Source organism: Carcharhinus amblyrhynchos, chromosome 4 (assembly GCF_965287045.1).
Source record: "Carcharhinus amblyrhynchos chromosome 4, sCarAmb.v2.hapA, whole genome shotgun sequence".
In the NCBI taxonomy this organism is placed as follows: domain Eukaryota; kingdom Metazoa; phylum Chordata; class Chondrichthyes; order Carcharhiniformes; family Carcharhinidae; genus Carcharhinus; species Carcharhinus amblyrhynchos.
Genome location: NC_137327.1, coordinates 33,417,008 through 33,434,381, shown reverse-complemented (window position 1 = coordinate 33,434,381; position 17,374 = coordinate 33,417,008). Strand labels below are relative to the sequence as shown.

General features: G+C 40.8%; 1 protein-coding gene across 1 annotated transcript in view; it reads left to right on the top strand.

The window, feature by feature from the left end:
- itfg1 (integrin alpha FG-GAP repeat containing 1) overlaps positions 1–17,374 on the top strand; it is a 289,515-nt gene that overhangs the window by 135,896 nt on the left and 136,245 nt on the right. Inside the window, exons 11-12 of the mRNA XM_080186953.1 lie at positions 4,830–4,980; positions 13,754–13,862. Of these exons, the coding sequence (XP_080043079.1) occupies positions 4,830–4,980; positions 13,754–13,862 (260 nt within the window). The remainder of the gene's footprint in view (positions 1–4,829; positions 4,981–13,753; positions 13,863–17,374) is intronic.

The window sequence follows — 17,374 nt, the reverse complement described above, 5'->3', positions numbered from 1 at the left end:
TCTGCTTCATTCACAACCCTTTGTAGTTTCTTGTGGTCTTTGACAGAGCAGGAGCCATACCAAGCTGTGATACAACCAGAAAGAATGCTTTCTATGGTGCATCTGTAAAGGTTGGTGAGAGTTGTAGCGGGCGTGCAAATTTTTTTCAGCCTCCTGAGAAAGTAGAGGCATTGGTGGGCTTTCTCAACTATAGCATTGATATGGAGGAATCAGGACATTTTGGTGACCTGGACACCTAAAAGCTTGAAGCTCTCTGCCATATCCACTTTATCCCCATTGATGTAGACAGGGGCATGTCCTCCACTTCGCTTCCTGAAGTTGATCATTATCTCCTTCGTTATTCTGCCATCAAGTTCACCAGATTTTCTATCTCTTTCTGTACTCTATCTCATCATTGCTTGAGATCCAACCCACTATGGTGGTGTCATCAGCAAACTTGAAAATTGAGTTGGAGGGGAATTTGGCCACACAGTCACAGGTATATAAGAAGTATAGTAAGGGGCTGAGGGCACAGCCTTGAGGGCACCAATGTTGAGGATTATTGAGGAGGACGTGTTGCCTAGCCTTATTATTTGCAGTCTGTGGCTTAGGAAGTTGAGGATCCAGTTGCAGAGAGAGGAGCTGAGCCCTCAGCCACAGAGTTTGGAGATGAGTTTTGTAGGAATAAAAGTATTGAAGGCTGAGCTGTAGTCAATAAATAGGAGTCTGACATAAGTGTTTTTGTTATCAAGGTGTTCCAGGGTGAGTGCAGGGCCAGGGAGATGGTGTCTACTGTGGACCTGTTGTGGAAATAAGTGAACTGCAAGGATCCAAGCAGTCTGGGAGGCCAGAATTGATTTGTGCCATGTCTAACCTTTCAAAGCACTTCATGATGATGGATGTCAGAACCACCAGATGATAGTCATTAAGGCATACTGCCTGGCTTTTCTTTGGTGCAGGGATGATAGCTGTCTTCTTGAAGCAGATAGGGACCCCAGGTTGGTGTAAAGAGAGGTTAAAGATGCCTGTGAATACCCCTGCCAGCTGGTCTGGGCAATATCTGAGTGCCTTCCTATCTACCCTATCTATTCCTTTCATAACCTTCCCCCCAGCCTTTGCTGCTTCAAGGAAAACAGCCCCAGCCCATCTATTTTCTCATAGCTGACATCCTAGTGAATCTCCTCTGCATTCTCTCCAGTGCAATCAAGCCCTTCCTGTTATGTGGTGACCAGAACTGCATGCAGTACTCTAGTTGTGTCCTAACCATTGTTTTTGCAGTTCCAGCATGACCTTCCTGTTCTTGTATTCTATGTCTCAGCTAATAAAAGCAAGTATCACATATGCCTTATTAGCCACCTTCTCTACTTGCCCTATCACCTTCAGGGATCTATAGGTATGCACATCAAGGTTCCTCTAGTCTTCAATACTTTTGGGGGTCTTACCATTCATAGTGTAATCTTTTGCCTGGTTAGCCCGCTCCAAGTGCGTTGCCTCACACTTTTCTGGGATGAATTCCATTTGCCACTGCTCTGCCCATCTGGCCAGTCCATTGCAAACCTCCTGCAGTTTATGAATATCCTCTCTATTTACCACCCTACCATTTTTTGTCTCACCTGCAAACTTCTTGATCGTAGCCCGTAAATTTTAAAAACAGAAGTAGAAAGGTTTAAGCTTGGATTCATATTTAAGATAAGGTTCAGGTTTCAGAATTTTAAGTTTTATTTCCAGCCCAACCAAAGCCTATTCCATATATTAAATCCAACATCCCTATTTCCCCCCTGTGTACCTTGAAACTTTATCAAATTATTTGAAGGAGATAATGACTGTGGTGGATAGGAGAATTATGATGGTTAGAATGGAGAAAACAAATATTTTTTCAGTGGATGGAAGTGGATAGGAAGGCTCTGGTTCTATCTGGGAGGCAGTGTAAGTAATTTTGAGGACCAAAAGAATTTTCATGGAGATATTGATGAGGGTAGAATATACGAAAAACGTGGCAAATAGAATTCAATGTCAGTAAGTGTAGGTGAAACTTCATTTTTTTTCAACATCAAAAAGTAATAAAATGAGAAAGGGTGGGTGTTGCAGGTAGTTCCCAGTGATTGAAAAGTCTAGAATGTGGAGACATAAATATAAAACTAAATGCAAGAGATTTAGGACAAAATGCAAGAGAAACCTTTTACATAGATTGGTGAGGCTATAGTTCACGTTACACAAGTTGGTGATTGAATTGAAGAATAACTTAGATGGTTGAAGGAAAGATTGATGGGTCCATGGAATTTCGGCACCAAGTGTAGAGGATAAATGGAAGCATGGATTGAATAGACCAATTGATCTTTATCAGTGTTGTTAGTTTTATGGTCTTTCAACATCAGTCTGTTACCTTGGAGACAACTTGACCCCAAAAAAACACAATTTTCTCCCCCATGCCAAAGAAGTCTAATTTATTTAGCAAATCACTTTTTTGAGGTGGAAAAATTGTCACAGCGCACTTCAGAAGTGTAAGGAATATGGACACTGATCTGAATAAGAGCTACCTCTAGTTTCTCTTTCCTATAGTTCTCTGAGGATTACAAATCGAGGACAAGTAAGATTCTTTTTTGAGCAGATTTATAATAAAATTTTTGTTTAGACCGAAAGGACCTGGAAAAGATGCACACTGATGTTTAGTTAGGCTGCACAAAGAAACTTTAAAGAAGGAGCGAATGTAAATTGTAACATATGTAGTTATCTCTGTTACATGGTACATGAACCTTTCATATTCACACTATCATCCCTAAGCCATCTTTCTATTAAAATTTAAATGAAAAATTTTCACTAAGATTATAATTTCAATTTTTGCTCTCTGACCTTTCTCCAAGTGAAACTATTAAAATCAGAAATTGGTCCTCAATTTGCATTTTGATTTCTGAACTTGTTATGGTCTCAACATGTGTGATGCTGTCAGGGAAGCACTATAGTAAATTCAGTGGAAACCGTTTTTAAAAAAAGTGAATGCAGTGCCAATTTCATCACCATCCACTTGCTTGCAGCTTGCTGTAGAATGGCTGCCACAAGCCTGGGAGCAAGTCAAATGGTATGGCGCTTATTTTGGCAAAACACCGGTCTGTGAAGTAGAGTGGCAATTTAAATTTTTTAAAGTAGATGTGGTGTATGTTAGATAACAGCTTAATTGTGCTCATTTTAAATAACCAAAATTTGGAGTCTAGTGTATGTTCTGTAAATATTTTTATTGAAATTTTGCAAGCTAGCATGTTGCATGCAATATAAGTTCTAAACTTATTTGGACATCGAGTCTCTGAAGGGTTAATAACAGTGTTTGTAATTATAGGCCAAACACTTTAATTATTAGGCATACTGTGTGACATCATCCTGTACCTCTGAGTTGTCACTGATAGAATTGAAAAAGCCAGATGGTGTGTGATTATAGTAAGTTCCTCCAAAATGTGTTTTAGAAGCAATTAAAAGGTTTGGCCCCCTCCTAGTGATCTGCTCATCTGTGATGAGATATTTTACTCAGCCTCATCATGATACAAAATGATAGCTCCTGACAAGAAATAAATGAAAGGTCAGGAGGGCTGTAATATTGACTTGGATTTTCAGGAAATTACAGATTTTTAAGACATTTCTCTTTGGATAAATGGTTTATCTGAGAGGAAGTAGCAAGTAATCTGTAATCCTTCACTAGGAATGCATTTGCATTTTGAAAGCTTGGGTGATTAAGAACAGATGGGTTGTTATCTGTCTCAAAAAGCGTAGAAGGTTGCAGAAAAGATTGCATACATAAAATGACACTGCTTCTTTCGATCTGGTTTCCTGGAATACTGTTTGTTTTTTTTTAAAATGTTCGTGATTTGCTAGCGCTGTAACAGAAATGTTGAGGTTGAAAATATGATAGACTGACAAAGTTGCCTGCACACTGTCCAAAAATATTTGAAGGAATGCTGCGTTCAACTCCTGCTATTTCATCAAGATTTTGAAATGGTACTCAGCAGCATGAATAACAATCCAGGAAGAAAATGTCTTGTTTGAAGTAAATTTCTGATCCATCAAGCTTCACCGCCAGTCCCAGGCAGCTTTTAATGTTTTACAGTCCTAGCCAGCTTTAACAAACAGATTACTTTAGATTTATCCACAAAAATATTTTCCATGCAAAGTGAACTGCCATAAGATTGTAAAATATTTTTACAATATTGTTTCTATGTATGAATCCTAGTACATTATTTATTAGCCATGGAATCTTGGGGATGACCTTTTAACTCTCGGAGCTGAATACAAATACGGTCGAGATTAATGAAGTCAGGGTTTTTGCAGTTGTTTAAGTGCATACGATATAGTTTGAATAGTCTAAAGTTAGGTCCTGGTAGCATGAACCACTGACTCAAAACTACCTCAAATTTCAGCAGTGCGAACAGTGTGACTAGCAAAGATCTTAGGTTGGCTGATGTGGGAATGAAAAAAAAAAGTCATGTTTGAGTAGCTCACTTCTGTGATTCAACAGAATAGAAGGAATTAACTCCTGATTGCTTGATGCTGACATTAATTGCTCAAATGATAGAGGTGCTAACAAAATTCTCCAGTACAATTTGTACAAAATGAGGCTCATTTTAATTCCCGGTGACAACAAAGAATAAGCAATGTTACATTATACACCTTGCCTGATTATTTTTTCCATTAATTCCAATGGAATTAAAAATCAGGCAGGATGCATGTCAGGTGGCTGATCCAATATTGCCCTTTTTAAGCAAATCAACAAAAGTCAAACCATCCCCAATGTTTCTGCTATCAATTATCAATTTGCACTTTGTGATCGTTAAGCAAAAATGTTTAAACACTTTCTCTCTCTACAGCAACAAGCAAGCTTTTCTGCTGGAAAATGTTCCGTGCAATGATGCAAAATGCAAGACTGTGGGTCGAATGTTCAAGGTTCTTTGGGAGCTGTCTGGTTTAAACCAAATTAAGAATGCTGTTGTGGCAACCTTCTTTGACATTTATGAAGATGTAAGTTCAGCATAATACTAATTATCTTTTACATTTATCAGTTTGAGTTCTTTACAGCTACTGGTAGTGGGGAACTGTACTGATAACTTAATCTTTGGTGCATATAAATAATATAAAAATGATGATTCCTATGTACAGAAGTTTTCAGATTTAATTCCTGGCCTGTATTGATTTTACAGATCTCAGCCAGGATGGTGATATGAATTCCTTTTGTACCTTCAAGGGATATGGGTGTTGCTGTCTAGGCTACCATTTACTACCCATTCCTAATTGCTCTTAGGAAAGTGATGATGAGCTGCCTCCTTGAATCGCTGCAGTCCATGTGGTATAGGCACACTCTCAATGCTGTTAGGGAGCAAATTCCAGGATTTTAAACCAGCAGCATGAAGGAATGGCAATATATTTCCAGATCAGGATGTTGAGTGACTTGGAGGGGAACTTCCAGATGGTGTTCACATTTATTTGCTCCTCTTTTCCTTCTAGTTGGCAGTGGTTGTGAGTTTGGAATCCAGGGCTGGGAAGAGGAAAGATTAGCCATGGTTCCTGCAAAGCACTGCTGTCATGTTACCCTTGCTAGAGAGTACAAATTTTTTGGATATTGGTGCCAATGGAATTTGTTTAGCTTCAGTTTCCTTTGTCTGCTGAGGTTCTTTGCACCATCGGATGCAATACTGTAGTACACCTTTCAAGGGAAAAATTATAGAGACGATGATGGAGGAGGATGTTGGGGGAGATGACTGGGGAAACCAAATTAGAAAATTGTTTATTCTATACACGCTTCATTTTAATTTTAATCTAATCTGTCAAAAAATCTCATCTAAAATTATAATAATAGTGGAATCATGGCCATAAGTGTTTTTTAATTCATTTATGGGATATGGGCATCACTGCTAAGCCAGCATTTATTGCCCTTGAGAAAATTGTGATAAACTGTCATTTTGAACTGTTGCAATCATTGTGTAGAGACATGCACATTGCTGTTAGGAAGGGAGTTGCAGGATTTTGTTCCTGTGACAATGAAGGAATGGCACTATATTTCCAAGTCAGGATGGTGATTGGCTTGGAAGAGAACTTGCAGGTGGTGGTTTTCTGATGTGTCTTCTGCCTTTGCCCTTCTATGTGGTTAATAGCAGTCGTGAGTTCGGAAGGTGCTGTCTAAGCAACCTTGATGAGTTCTTCTAGTGCACCTTGTAAGTGGTACACATTGCTGCCACTGTTAGTCGGTGATGGAGGGAGTGAATGTATGTGAATGAAGTGCCTATCAAGTGGGGTAGCTTTGTCCTGTACAATGGTAAGCTCCTTCAGCGTTTTAGGAGCAGGACTCGCCAGGCAAGTGAAAAGTATTCACACTCCTGATTTTTTTTTTAGAGTTCATTTTCTTTACGGGATGTGGGTGTCAAATGTCTAGGCCATCATTTATTGTTCATCCTAATTGCCCTCGAGAAGGTGGCGGTCAGCTGCCTTCTTGAATCCCCACAGTTCTTGTGGTGTAGATACACCCACAGTAGTATTTGGGAGGGAGTTCCTGGATTTTAATCCAGCAAAGTAAAGGAGTCAGCAATTACATTTACAAGTTAGAATGATAAGTGACTTGGAGAGGAACTTCCAGGAGGTGGTGTTCTAATGCATCTGCAACCCTTGTCCTTCTAGGTAGTAGTGGCCTTGTGTTTGAAAGGTGCTGGGTAATGAGCCTGGTAAGTTCTTGCAGTGCGTTTTATAGATAGTTCACACTGCTGTCACTGTTCATCACAGATGTGCCATGTAAAAGGTGGATGTGGTTAACAGAATCAGGAGGTGAGTTACTCACTGCAGAATTCAGCCTCTGAACTGCAGTTGTAACCACAGTATTTACATGACTTCCCTAGTTCAGTTTCTGGTCAATGGTTAGCCCCAGAAAGTTGATAATGGAGGATTCAGCGATGGTAATGCCATTGAATGTCGAGGATTGATGATTAGATTCTTTCTTGTTGGAGATGGTCAGTGCCTAGCACTTGTGTGCACAAATGTCACTTCCCACTTATTAGTCCAAGCCTGGATATTGTCTAGGTCTTCCTGTATTTGGATATGGACTGTGGTGCTGAGTATGGTACAATCTGCGAACATCTCTAAAAAAAGGTCATTAATGAAGCAGCCAATGATGGCTGAACAACAGACCCTACCCTGAGGAACTCCTGAAATGATTGACCGCCAGCAACAACGACGATCATCATTCATGCCAGGTGTGACTCCAACCAGTAGAGCGTTTTTTTTATAAATGGATTTGTAGAACATGAGCATCACTGGTGGCCAGCATTTATTGCTCATCCCTAGTTGCCCTTGAAACTGACTGGCTTGCTAGGCCATTTCAGAGGGCAGTTGAATGTCAGCTGCATTGCTGTGGATCTGGAGTCACCTGTAGGCCAGACCAGGTAAAGATGGAAGATTTCCTTCCCTAAAGGACATTAGCGAATCAGATGTGTTTTTGCAACAATCAACAATGGTTTCATGGTCACCAGTAAATTCTTAATTCCAAACATTTTTATGGAATTCAAATTCCGCCATCTGCCATGGCAGGATTCGAACCCAGGTCCCCAGGATATTAGCTAAGTTTCTGGATTAATCGTCTAGTGATGATGCCACTAGGCTGTCGCCTCCCCAATTTCCCTGATTTTAATTGATTCCAATTTTGCTATGGCTCCCCAATGCCAACAGTCAGTCATAGAAATTTGCAGCATGGAAACAGGCCCATTGACCTACTTATCCATGCCATCCAGTTTTTAACCATTAAGCTAGTACCAATTGCTCGTATTTGGCCTATATCCCTGTAAACCCATCTTACCCATGTAACTGACTAAATGCTTTCTAAAAGACAAAATTGTACCTATGTCCACTACTGCCTCTGGCAGCTTATTCTAGATGCTCATCACCCTCTGTGTGAAAAAATTGCCCCTTTAGACCTTTTGTATCTCTCCCCTCTCACCTTACACATGTGCCCTTTGGTTTTAGACTCCCCAACCTTTGGGAAAAGGTGTTAACTATCTACCTTATCTACGTCCCTCATTATTTTTATAGACCTCCATAAGGTCACTCCTAAGCCTCTTACACTTAAGGGAAAAAAGTCCCGGTCTGTCCTTATAATTCAGACCATCAAGTCTGGTAACATTCTAGTGAAATCTTCTTCTTTGTCAGTCCCTTGGGATTGAGGATGACTTGCTTCCACTTCGGGGAGGCGAGTTCTGCAGTGGCTGAATAGACCAGTGCTGGAGCCACGGACTGCCACAAGTTTGGCAGGTGGTGTTTGATGGGTGGGTGGGACTGTCTGAATTCTGTGCTGTCTTTCCACTGTTTACATTTGGCCTCTACGTGCTCCACCTGTTGACACTTGAGGCAAATGGCATCTTCGAGGATACTTCTTCTCATTCTAAGGTGAGTGATTCCAACATGGCAATGGGGATGTTGCATTTATTTAGGGAGGTTTCATCATGTCCTTGTATCATTTCCTCTGCCCTCCTACTGATCACTTGCCTTTGTGGAATCTGAGTAGAGCACTTGTTCCGGAAATCTTGCGTTGGGCTTGCGAACAATGTCACCTGCCCATCAGAGCTGGTAGAGCATGACCAGCGTCTCAGTGCTGGGGATATTGGTCTGGAAGAGGATGCTCATATTGGTACACCTATTCTGCCAGTGGATTTGGAGAATTTTGCAGAGGCAACATTGCTAATATCTCTTCAGGGATTTGAAATGTATGCTGTACATTATCCATGTTTCTGATGCATACAGGAGAATGGGGACCATGGCTGCTCTCTCATCCAGGAGCTTGGTGCTAGATTTGAGGTCTGAGGCTTTGAACACTGTTCCTGAGGCGTCTGAAGACTGCCTGGTGCATTGCAGTTGATGCTAGATTTCATCATCCAATATTTGGGAAATGATCCACATTGTCCAGGGGCTCACTGTGGATCTTAATGGTTGGAGGACAATTTTGTGTGATAGGAACAGGCTGATAGAAAACCTTTGTTTTCTGGATGTTTATTCTGAGGCCCATTCTCTCATGCTTCAGTGAATGCATTGACAATGGTCTGTAGCTCAGCTTCTGAACATGCGCACACACAAGCATTATCTGTGTACTGCAGCTCGATGACAGAAATCAGTCTGGTTCTAGCCTGGTAGCATCAGAGGTTGAACATTTTCCTGCTTGTCCAGTAGGTTAGCTCCACTCTAGCAGGGAGCTTCAGGGTGATGGGGTGGAGTATTACTGCAAGGAAGCTAGAGAAGAGCATTGGTGTGATGCCCTGTTTGACCCTAGTTTTCATACCACAATTTGTGGTGGTTTCGTTGGTGAGGATCCTGGCTTTGCACGTCACTGTGGAGCAGGTGGAGAATAGTGGCGAATTTCTGCAGGCAGTCAAATTTGAGGATGATGTTACACAATCCGTCACAATTGACAAAGTCAGAAGTCTTTGCAGGATTGAAGAAGGCCATGTACAGAGGTTGATGCTGCTCCCTGCACATTTCCTGGATTTGTTGTGCGCTGAAGGTCATATCCATTGTGCCTCTACATTGGCAGAAGCCGCAATGAAACTCAGGAAGGAGCTCTTCAACCTTTGGGAGGATTGTCATGATTACCTTTCCCATGGTAAAGAACAGGGAAATCCATCTGTAATTTCTGCAGTCGGAACTGTCTCCTTTCTTGAAGATGGTTACAATGAAGGTGGAGTTTAATTTAGATAAATGCAAGGCGATGCATTTTGGTAGATTGAACCAGGGCAGGACTTACTCAGTTAATGGTAGGGCATTGGGGAGGGTTACAGAGCAAAGAGATCTACGGATACATGTTCATAGTTCCTTGAAAGTGGTGTCATAGGTGGACAGAGTAGTGAAGAAGGCATTCAGCATGCTTGGTTTCATTGATGAGAACATTGATTACAGGAATTGGGACATCTTGTTGATGTTGTACAAGACATTGGTAAGGCCACACTTGGAATACTGTGTACAGTTCTAGTCACCCTATTGTAGAAAGGATGTTATTAAACTAGAAGGAGTTCAGAAAAGATTTACAAGGATCCTACCAAGACTTGATGGTTTGAGTTATAAAGAGAGGCTGGATAAACTGGGTCTTTTTTCTCTGGAGCATAGGAGGCTGAGGGGTGATCTTATAGAGGTCTTTAAAATAATGAGGGGCACAGATAAGCTAGATAGTCGATATCTTTTCCCAAAGGTAGTGGAGTCCAAAACTAGAGGGCATAGGTTTAAGATGAGAGAGGAGATATACAAAAGTGTCCAGAGGGGCAATTTTTTCACACACAGGATGGTGAGTGTCTGGAACAAGCTGCCAGAGGTAGTGGTAGAGGCAGGTACAATTTTGTCTTTTAAAAAGCAGTTAAACAATTATATGGGTATAGAAGGATATGGGCCAAATGCGAGCAATTGGGATTAGCTTAGGGGTTCAAAAAAAAAGGGTCGGCATGGACAAGTTGGGCCAAAGGGCTTGTTTCTGTGCTGTAAACTTCTGACGCTAATTAAGGCATCTCAGATCTCCGTGCATACTCTGTTCCTTCCAGACAAAGATCATGACATTGTGGATTACTGCCAAGAGTGTCTCTCACTGAATTTTGATACTCAGCAGGGATTCCATATGCATCGGAGGTCTTGCTGTTTATCAGTTGTCGGATAACTTTTTCGGCTGTACGGCAAGCTGGAGTTGTACTGAGATGGTGGTGGGTGACATGTTGCGGCTAGTGTCAAGGGCACTAGTGCTGAAGGCTGCGTTTTGATTGAGAAGATCATAGAAGGAGGTCATTCGGCTATTGAGCCTGCACCAACAGCAATCCCACCCAGGCCATACCCTACAAATCTCCCTGATATTAAGGGACAATTTAGCATGGCCAATCAACCTAACCCACATGTCTTTGGCATGTGGAAGGAAACCAGAGCACTTAGAGGAAACCGACACAGACACGTGGAGAATGTGCAAAGTCTACACAGGCACTGACCCATGGCTGGAATTGAACCCAGGTCCCTGGCATTGTGAAGCAGCAATACTCACCACTGTGCCAACATGCCACCCCTGAAGTGAAGGTTGTTGAAGTGCTGTCTCTGTGGTGGGTGTTGACTGCCTCTCTGTCTTTGATGAGCACTTCTTTGTTCTCAGCTTTCAGTGGAGTGGATTCCTGCATACTTGGACCATAGTTGGTTTTCATTGTGCTGCATTAAAATGATGAGTATTTTCTGCCTAAGCAGATTTAAGTAAACTAATCTCTATATATAAAGGGCTCTAAGGTTAAAATAGCGCTTGAGTGCAAAAAACCACAGAAATTGCAGATAGATTACACTTCATAATCGAGCATAATCAAACTCAGTCAAGCTGCATTCTTGCACAATTTGTTTCTGTCAAAAGGGTTTCATCCACATAACTTTTCTAATTCTGGAGATTGGTGAGACAAAGATGTCTTTAATTTTAACAGCGCTTAGATTGATTGCCGTGTGTGTGGATTAAGTAGTACAAAACCTCAATTCATCACATCCACTGCTGGTCAATGGAGTTCTTGGGCTTCAACCCATAATTCTGCATAATCCACATTTTAACTACCAAACTACTTGCCATGCCTTTATTAATATTTTACTGCTTCAGTTACCTTATTAATGCCATAGTTATTTATTAAATAAGTATTAGACAAGTTTATTAAACATTAACACAGCAATGAAGTTACTGTGAAAATCTCCTATTAGCCACATTCCATCACCCGTTCAGGTACACAGGGAGAATTTAGCATGGCCAGTGCACCTAACCAGCACATTTTTTTGGATCGTGGGAGGAAACTGGAGCATCCAGAGAAAACCCATGCAGACACGGGGAGAACGTGCACTCCACACAGACAGTGACCCAAGCCAAGAATTGAACCTGGGTCCCTGGCGCTGTGAGGCAGCAGTGCTAGCCCCTATGCTGCCCCCGTAGTGGTAATGATTATCAGCATTGCCTCATTAATGAAATCTTAATTATTCAGTCAGACCCAAAATATTAACTGTTATTTTATTCTTCACAATCTTAATATTCATGCTATGAAAAGTGACACACGTTTGTATTTTTCATCTTTTGAGATGCTTCTCAAAGCCTACTTTTTTGGTCAAGCCAGTCATCTGTCCATTATCCCTTTTTCGGTTTTGTCAATTTCTTTTTCGCTAAAACTGTTGCAAAGTACCTTGGGGCATTTTTATTGCATTGAGGGCAATATATATGTACAAGTTGTTGTTGTAAAATAGAAGATTGCCATGCCAAAATTTAAATTGTTTTCAGTTCATCATATGTCACAAGGGACATGCACTTATGTGTCACAAAATATGTTGAAGTTTAATTATAAGAATGCTTTGAATAGGTTGAATCTAACAAAGTTTTAAATTTTGGCAATATCACCAAGGATAGGACATTCAAAATGAATAAAGACCAAGGCCTATCTAGTTCACCTTCCAATGTTCCAATTGTTACATGCCACAATACTAATGGAGTTGTTGGCTAATCATAGCAATACATATCTATCAGTCTACTACGATGCAAGCATGTGACAAAGCAAACCCCCAGTGATGCAGAGCTTTGGGATCTCTTGATCCAAAATCACCTCTTTTGTTCAAGCATGCAACACTTGCTAGATGCCCTATCTCAAATTGCTCATATAGTGTATTCCAAAATATTTGCTTAAAAAATATCTAATTTACATTTGAATGAAACAGTACTTTGTTTTCACCATCACCCTCAGGTGACCACTTGCTGGCTGAGATAATGTTTCCACAGATTAGTTTTGAATTTTTTCCCTTCAAGCACATACTATGTCCTCTGTTTTGGACAAGATGAGATAGTTTGTTAAAAGCAAAATATTGCAGATGCTGCTATCTGAAACAAAAACAGAAAATACTGGAAAATCTCAACAGGTCTGACAGCATCTGTGGGGAGAGATTAGCCAACATTTTGAGCTTAGATGACCCGTCAGAACTTCTGACGAAGGGTCATCTAGGCTTGAAATGTTGCTTCATTTCTTTCCCCACAGATGCTGTCGGACCTGCTGAATATTTCCAGCATTTTCTGAAATACTTTGTCATGGCTCACATTTTTCTAGTCACCATAGGATCTTAAAGACAGCAACAATATCACCCCCCAATCTCTCTTCCTGGTAAGAACATGCCCAGTTTACAGAATCACATTTAATTCAATCCTTCTATCCCCTCAATCATTCTGGTTACTCTCTTACTCCCTGGCAATTTGTACATAGTATTCTAAGTATAGTCACACCTATTGTTTATAAAGTGGAATGATTAATCTCTCAATTTCAGCTCAATATTGACTTTCTTAATACATCCCAACATCACATTTGCTCCATTTCCTGCTACCAGACATTATTGCAATAACTTCAATTTGTGAATGATTCATTTTACATACAAATTGCTTTCTTTCAATTTAAATAATATAACTTCCTGAACTATTTGTCCCCATGTAAAGCACTTTACATTTCTTTAAATCAAACTTCATCTGCTGCCTGAGTGTCCAATTTCCACACTTTTCAAATCCTCCTGTTGACTATCATGTTAAGCTTTGGAGTATGCTATCTTCTTTGAACAGAATGTTCTATGGGATGTTATGAATGTTTGGCTTAAGCATTATACCTTCCTTTTCATGAAAGTTCTAAATGACATGTTTAAATTTTATGGTATGTGCATAAATTAGGAACATATCACAACCAAAAACTGGTATTTTGAAGGATAATCTGTATATCACTAATATTTCTTGTCACAATTTTTTTGGTGACAGGGTATCCTAGACTTGCTTGTGTTAAATGAAAATAAGGAAAAATCAGAGTTCACCATTCATGCTTTGCGAAATAACTTCGATGCAGATGCTTACTTTGTCAAAGTAATTGGTAAGTAAATTCTGTCACACCTAAGTTATGTGTATATTAAATTCAAGTAAAACCTTTCATTGATAATTAGAAGCTTAATTTGATATTGGAAAGGATTAGCTATATAGTAACTAAAGCTGCACTGATCAGTGAATGTTGATGAAAAATGTAACTGGGCATCTAGTAATGCTACTACTGGAATCCTAAAGAAGTTATCATCTTCAAACTCCAGGACTGTTTGTCACTCAAATGTATTTTCCACAGTTGGAGTGTTGCCAGTTGTCTGGTTTTGCTGAGCAACTTTATGAAGTATGATGGTGTTTTACTTTAAAAAAAAGTAGAAATTGCTGACATCCAATTCTTTCCCCAATCTCCATTAAGATGTGTTTTCTGTCCACCTTCCATCAAGTGAGCCAGGATGTTGATTAATTATCAGATTGTGACGTTCTCATCCCCATTAAAATGCCTTCCCTGCATGTTTACTTGTGGGGAATGTGAAAAATGATTGTAAAAGCTTCTATAGCAATGTGAAGAGAAAAAGAACAGTGAAGACAAATGTAGGTTCCTTATGGGGGAATTTGTAATGGGGAGCAAAGAAATGGCTGACCAACTAAGTATTTACTTTTGTCCTGCCTTCACAAAGGAGGTTACAAATAACGCACCAGAAATATTGGGGAACACGGTTTGGTGAGAGGAAGGAGCTGAAGGAAATCAGTGTTAGTACAGAAATGATGTTGGGGAAATTGATGGGATTGAAGGCTGATAAATCCCCAGGGCCTGCTCAGCTACATCTCAGTACTGAAGGAAGTGGCCCGAGAAATAGTAGATGCATTGGTCACCTTTCAAGATTCTATAAACTCTAGAACTATTGCCACAGATCTGAGGTTAGCTAATGTAACCCCACTATTTAAAAAGGGAGATAGAAAGAAAACAGGGAATTATAGACCAATCAGCCTGACATCGGTAGTGGGGAAAATGCAAGAGTCCATTATTAAAGATTTAATAGCCGATCACTTGGAAAACAGTGGCAGGATCGGGTAGACACAGCATGAATTTACAAAAGAGAAATTATGCTTGATAAAACTACTAGAATTCTTTGAGGATGTTAACTAGTAGAATTGATGAGGGGAGCTAGTAGATAGGGTTTATTTGCACTTTCAGAAGGCTTTGATAACGTTTCACATAAGAGATTAGCATATAAAATTAAAGCGCATGGGATTGGGGACAGTGTATTGACATGGATAGAAAACTGGCTGGCAGGCATGAAACAGAGTAGGAATAAATGGGTCTTTTCCCAATGGCAGGCGGTAACAAGTGAAGTATCACAGGGCTCAGCATTAGGACCCCAGCTATTCACAATATGATTGAGATGAAGGAAGTAAATATATTATTACCAAATTTGCAAATGGTACAAAGCTGGGTGGGAAGGTGAGCTATGAGGTGGATGCAAAGATGCAGTCTTATTTGGACAAGTTGAGTGAGTGAGCAAATGCATGGCAGATTCATTGTGGATACATGAGGTTATCCAACTTGGCAGCAAAGACAGGAAGGGAGATCATTATCTTGTTGCATTGAGACAGGGGAATGCAACATGATCTGGGTGTCCTTGTACATCAATCAGTGAAAGTAGGCATGCAGGAGCAGCAGATAGTAAAGAAGGCATAAGGTATATTGTCCTTCACAGTGAGAGGATTTGGGTACAGGAGCAGGGATGTCTTGCTGCAATTATACAGGATCTTGGTGACACCACACCAGGGATATTGTGTTCATTTTTGGTTGTCGTACCTGAAGAAGGATGTTCTTACTATGGAGGGAGTGCAGCGAAGGTTTACTAGGCTGATTCCTGGGAAGGCGGGACTGACGTGAGGAGAGGTTGAGTCTGTTATATATGCTGGACTTTGGAAGAATGGGGCAGGTGGGTGGAATCTTATAGAAACATACACAATTCTAACAGGGCTAGACAGAATAGGTGCTGAAAGGATGTTCCCAATGGCGGGGGAGTCCAGAACTAGGAGTCATAGTCCAAAGATTTGAATAAGTTCTCTGGGACTGAGATGAGGAGAAACTCTTTCACCCAAAGATTGGAGAGTCCACTGTGGAATTCGAAACCACAGAAAGCAGTTGTGCCAAAACATTGTATGTTTTCAAGAAGGCTCATGGGGTTAAAGGGATCAAAGGATATGGGGGAAAGCAGGAACTGATTACTGAGTTGGATGATCAGCCATGATCATAATTAGATAATGGAACAGGCTCGAAAGCCTGAATGGCCTACTCCTGCTCCTATTTTCTATATTTCTGTGTCTCTCTTTACTAAGGCCTTTCCTCATCTCCATTCCTTAAATCCAAGGGACGCGGACTCTGATGAATTTGGCAGAGAACTGGTTTGCTAGTCATGGATTTAATTTTTTGGAGCACTGCTCTTGTCTGTGAAAGCTGCTAACTGTTCCAGGATCATTCTGGAATGTAAGGAAGACCCTTGACTTTTCTGTACTGCGGCAGACTTCTTAATCCTCTCTCCCCCCGGGAACTTTAAAACCATACAACCCTTCGGCCCATCGAGGCTGCACCGAACACAATCCCACCCAGGCCCTACCCCCAAATCCCTACATATCATACCCACTAATCCCTCTAACCTACGCATCCCTGGACACTAAGGGGACAATTTCTTAGCATGGCCAATCGACCTAACCCGCACATCTTTGGACTGTGGGAGGAAACCGGAGTACCCGGAGGAAACCCACGCAGACACGAGGAGAATGTGCAAACTCCACACAGACAGTGACCCGAGCTGAGAATTGAACCCAGGACCCTGGAGCTGTGAAGCAGCAGTGCTACCGTGCCGCCCTTTCTTCTAAGATGTTCTTTAACCAAGCTTTTGTTTACAATTCCCCTGTGAAGTGCCTTTAAATGTTGTAAGTTGTTTTATCACAATTTCCATTGGCTGGTATATTATTGTTGGAGCCAGTTCAATCCCAAATCAACGCTGTCTATCAACTCACCATCTCCTCAAGGAATGTAAACATATTGCATGCCCATTAGGGAATTGGAGAGCAAGTGTTTAGTCTGTTTCTTTACAAACAGCAGATACAAGCAGTTCTGAACAGCTATTTTTTATTCATTTATGAGATATGGGCATCACTGACTGGGCCAGCATTTATGGCAAGTCCCTATTTGCCCTTAAATTGAGTGGCTTGCTGGACCATTTCTGAGGGCATTTAAGAGTAAATTACATTTCTATGGATCTGGAGTCACATGTAGGCCAGGCCAAGTAAGAATAGCAGATTTCCTTTGCTAAAAGACATCACAGAATCAGATGACAATCATGAATGGTTTCATGGTCACCATTACACTTAATTCCAGATATTTTTGATTGAATTCAAATTTCACTATCTGCCATAGTGGGATTTGAATCTGGATCCCCAGAGCATTACCCTGAGGCTCTGGATTAGTCGTCTAGTTACAATACCATTGAAGCATTGAAAGTAGGAGCTGGAGTGGGACATTCGACCATTCAAGTCTGCTCCACCATAAGA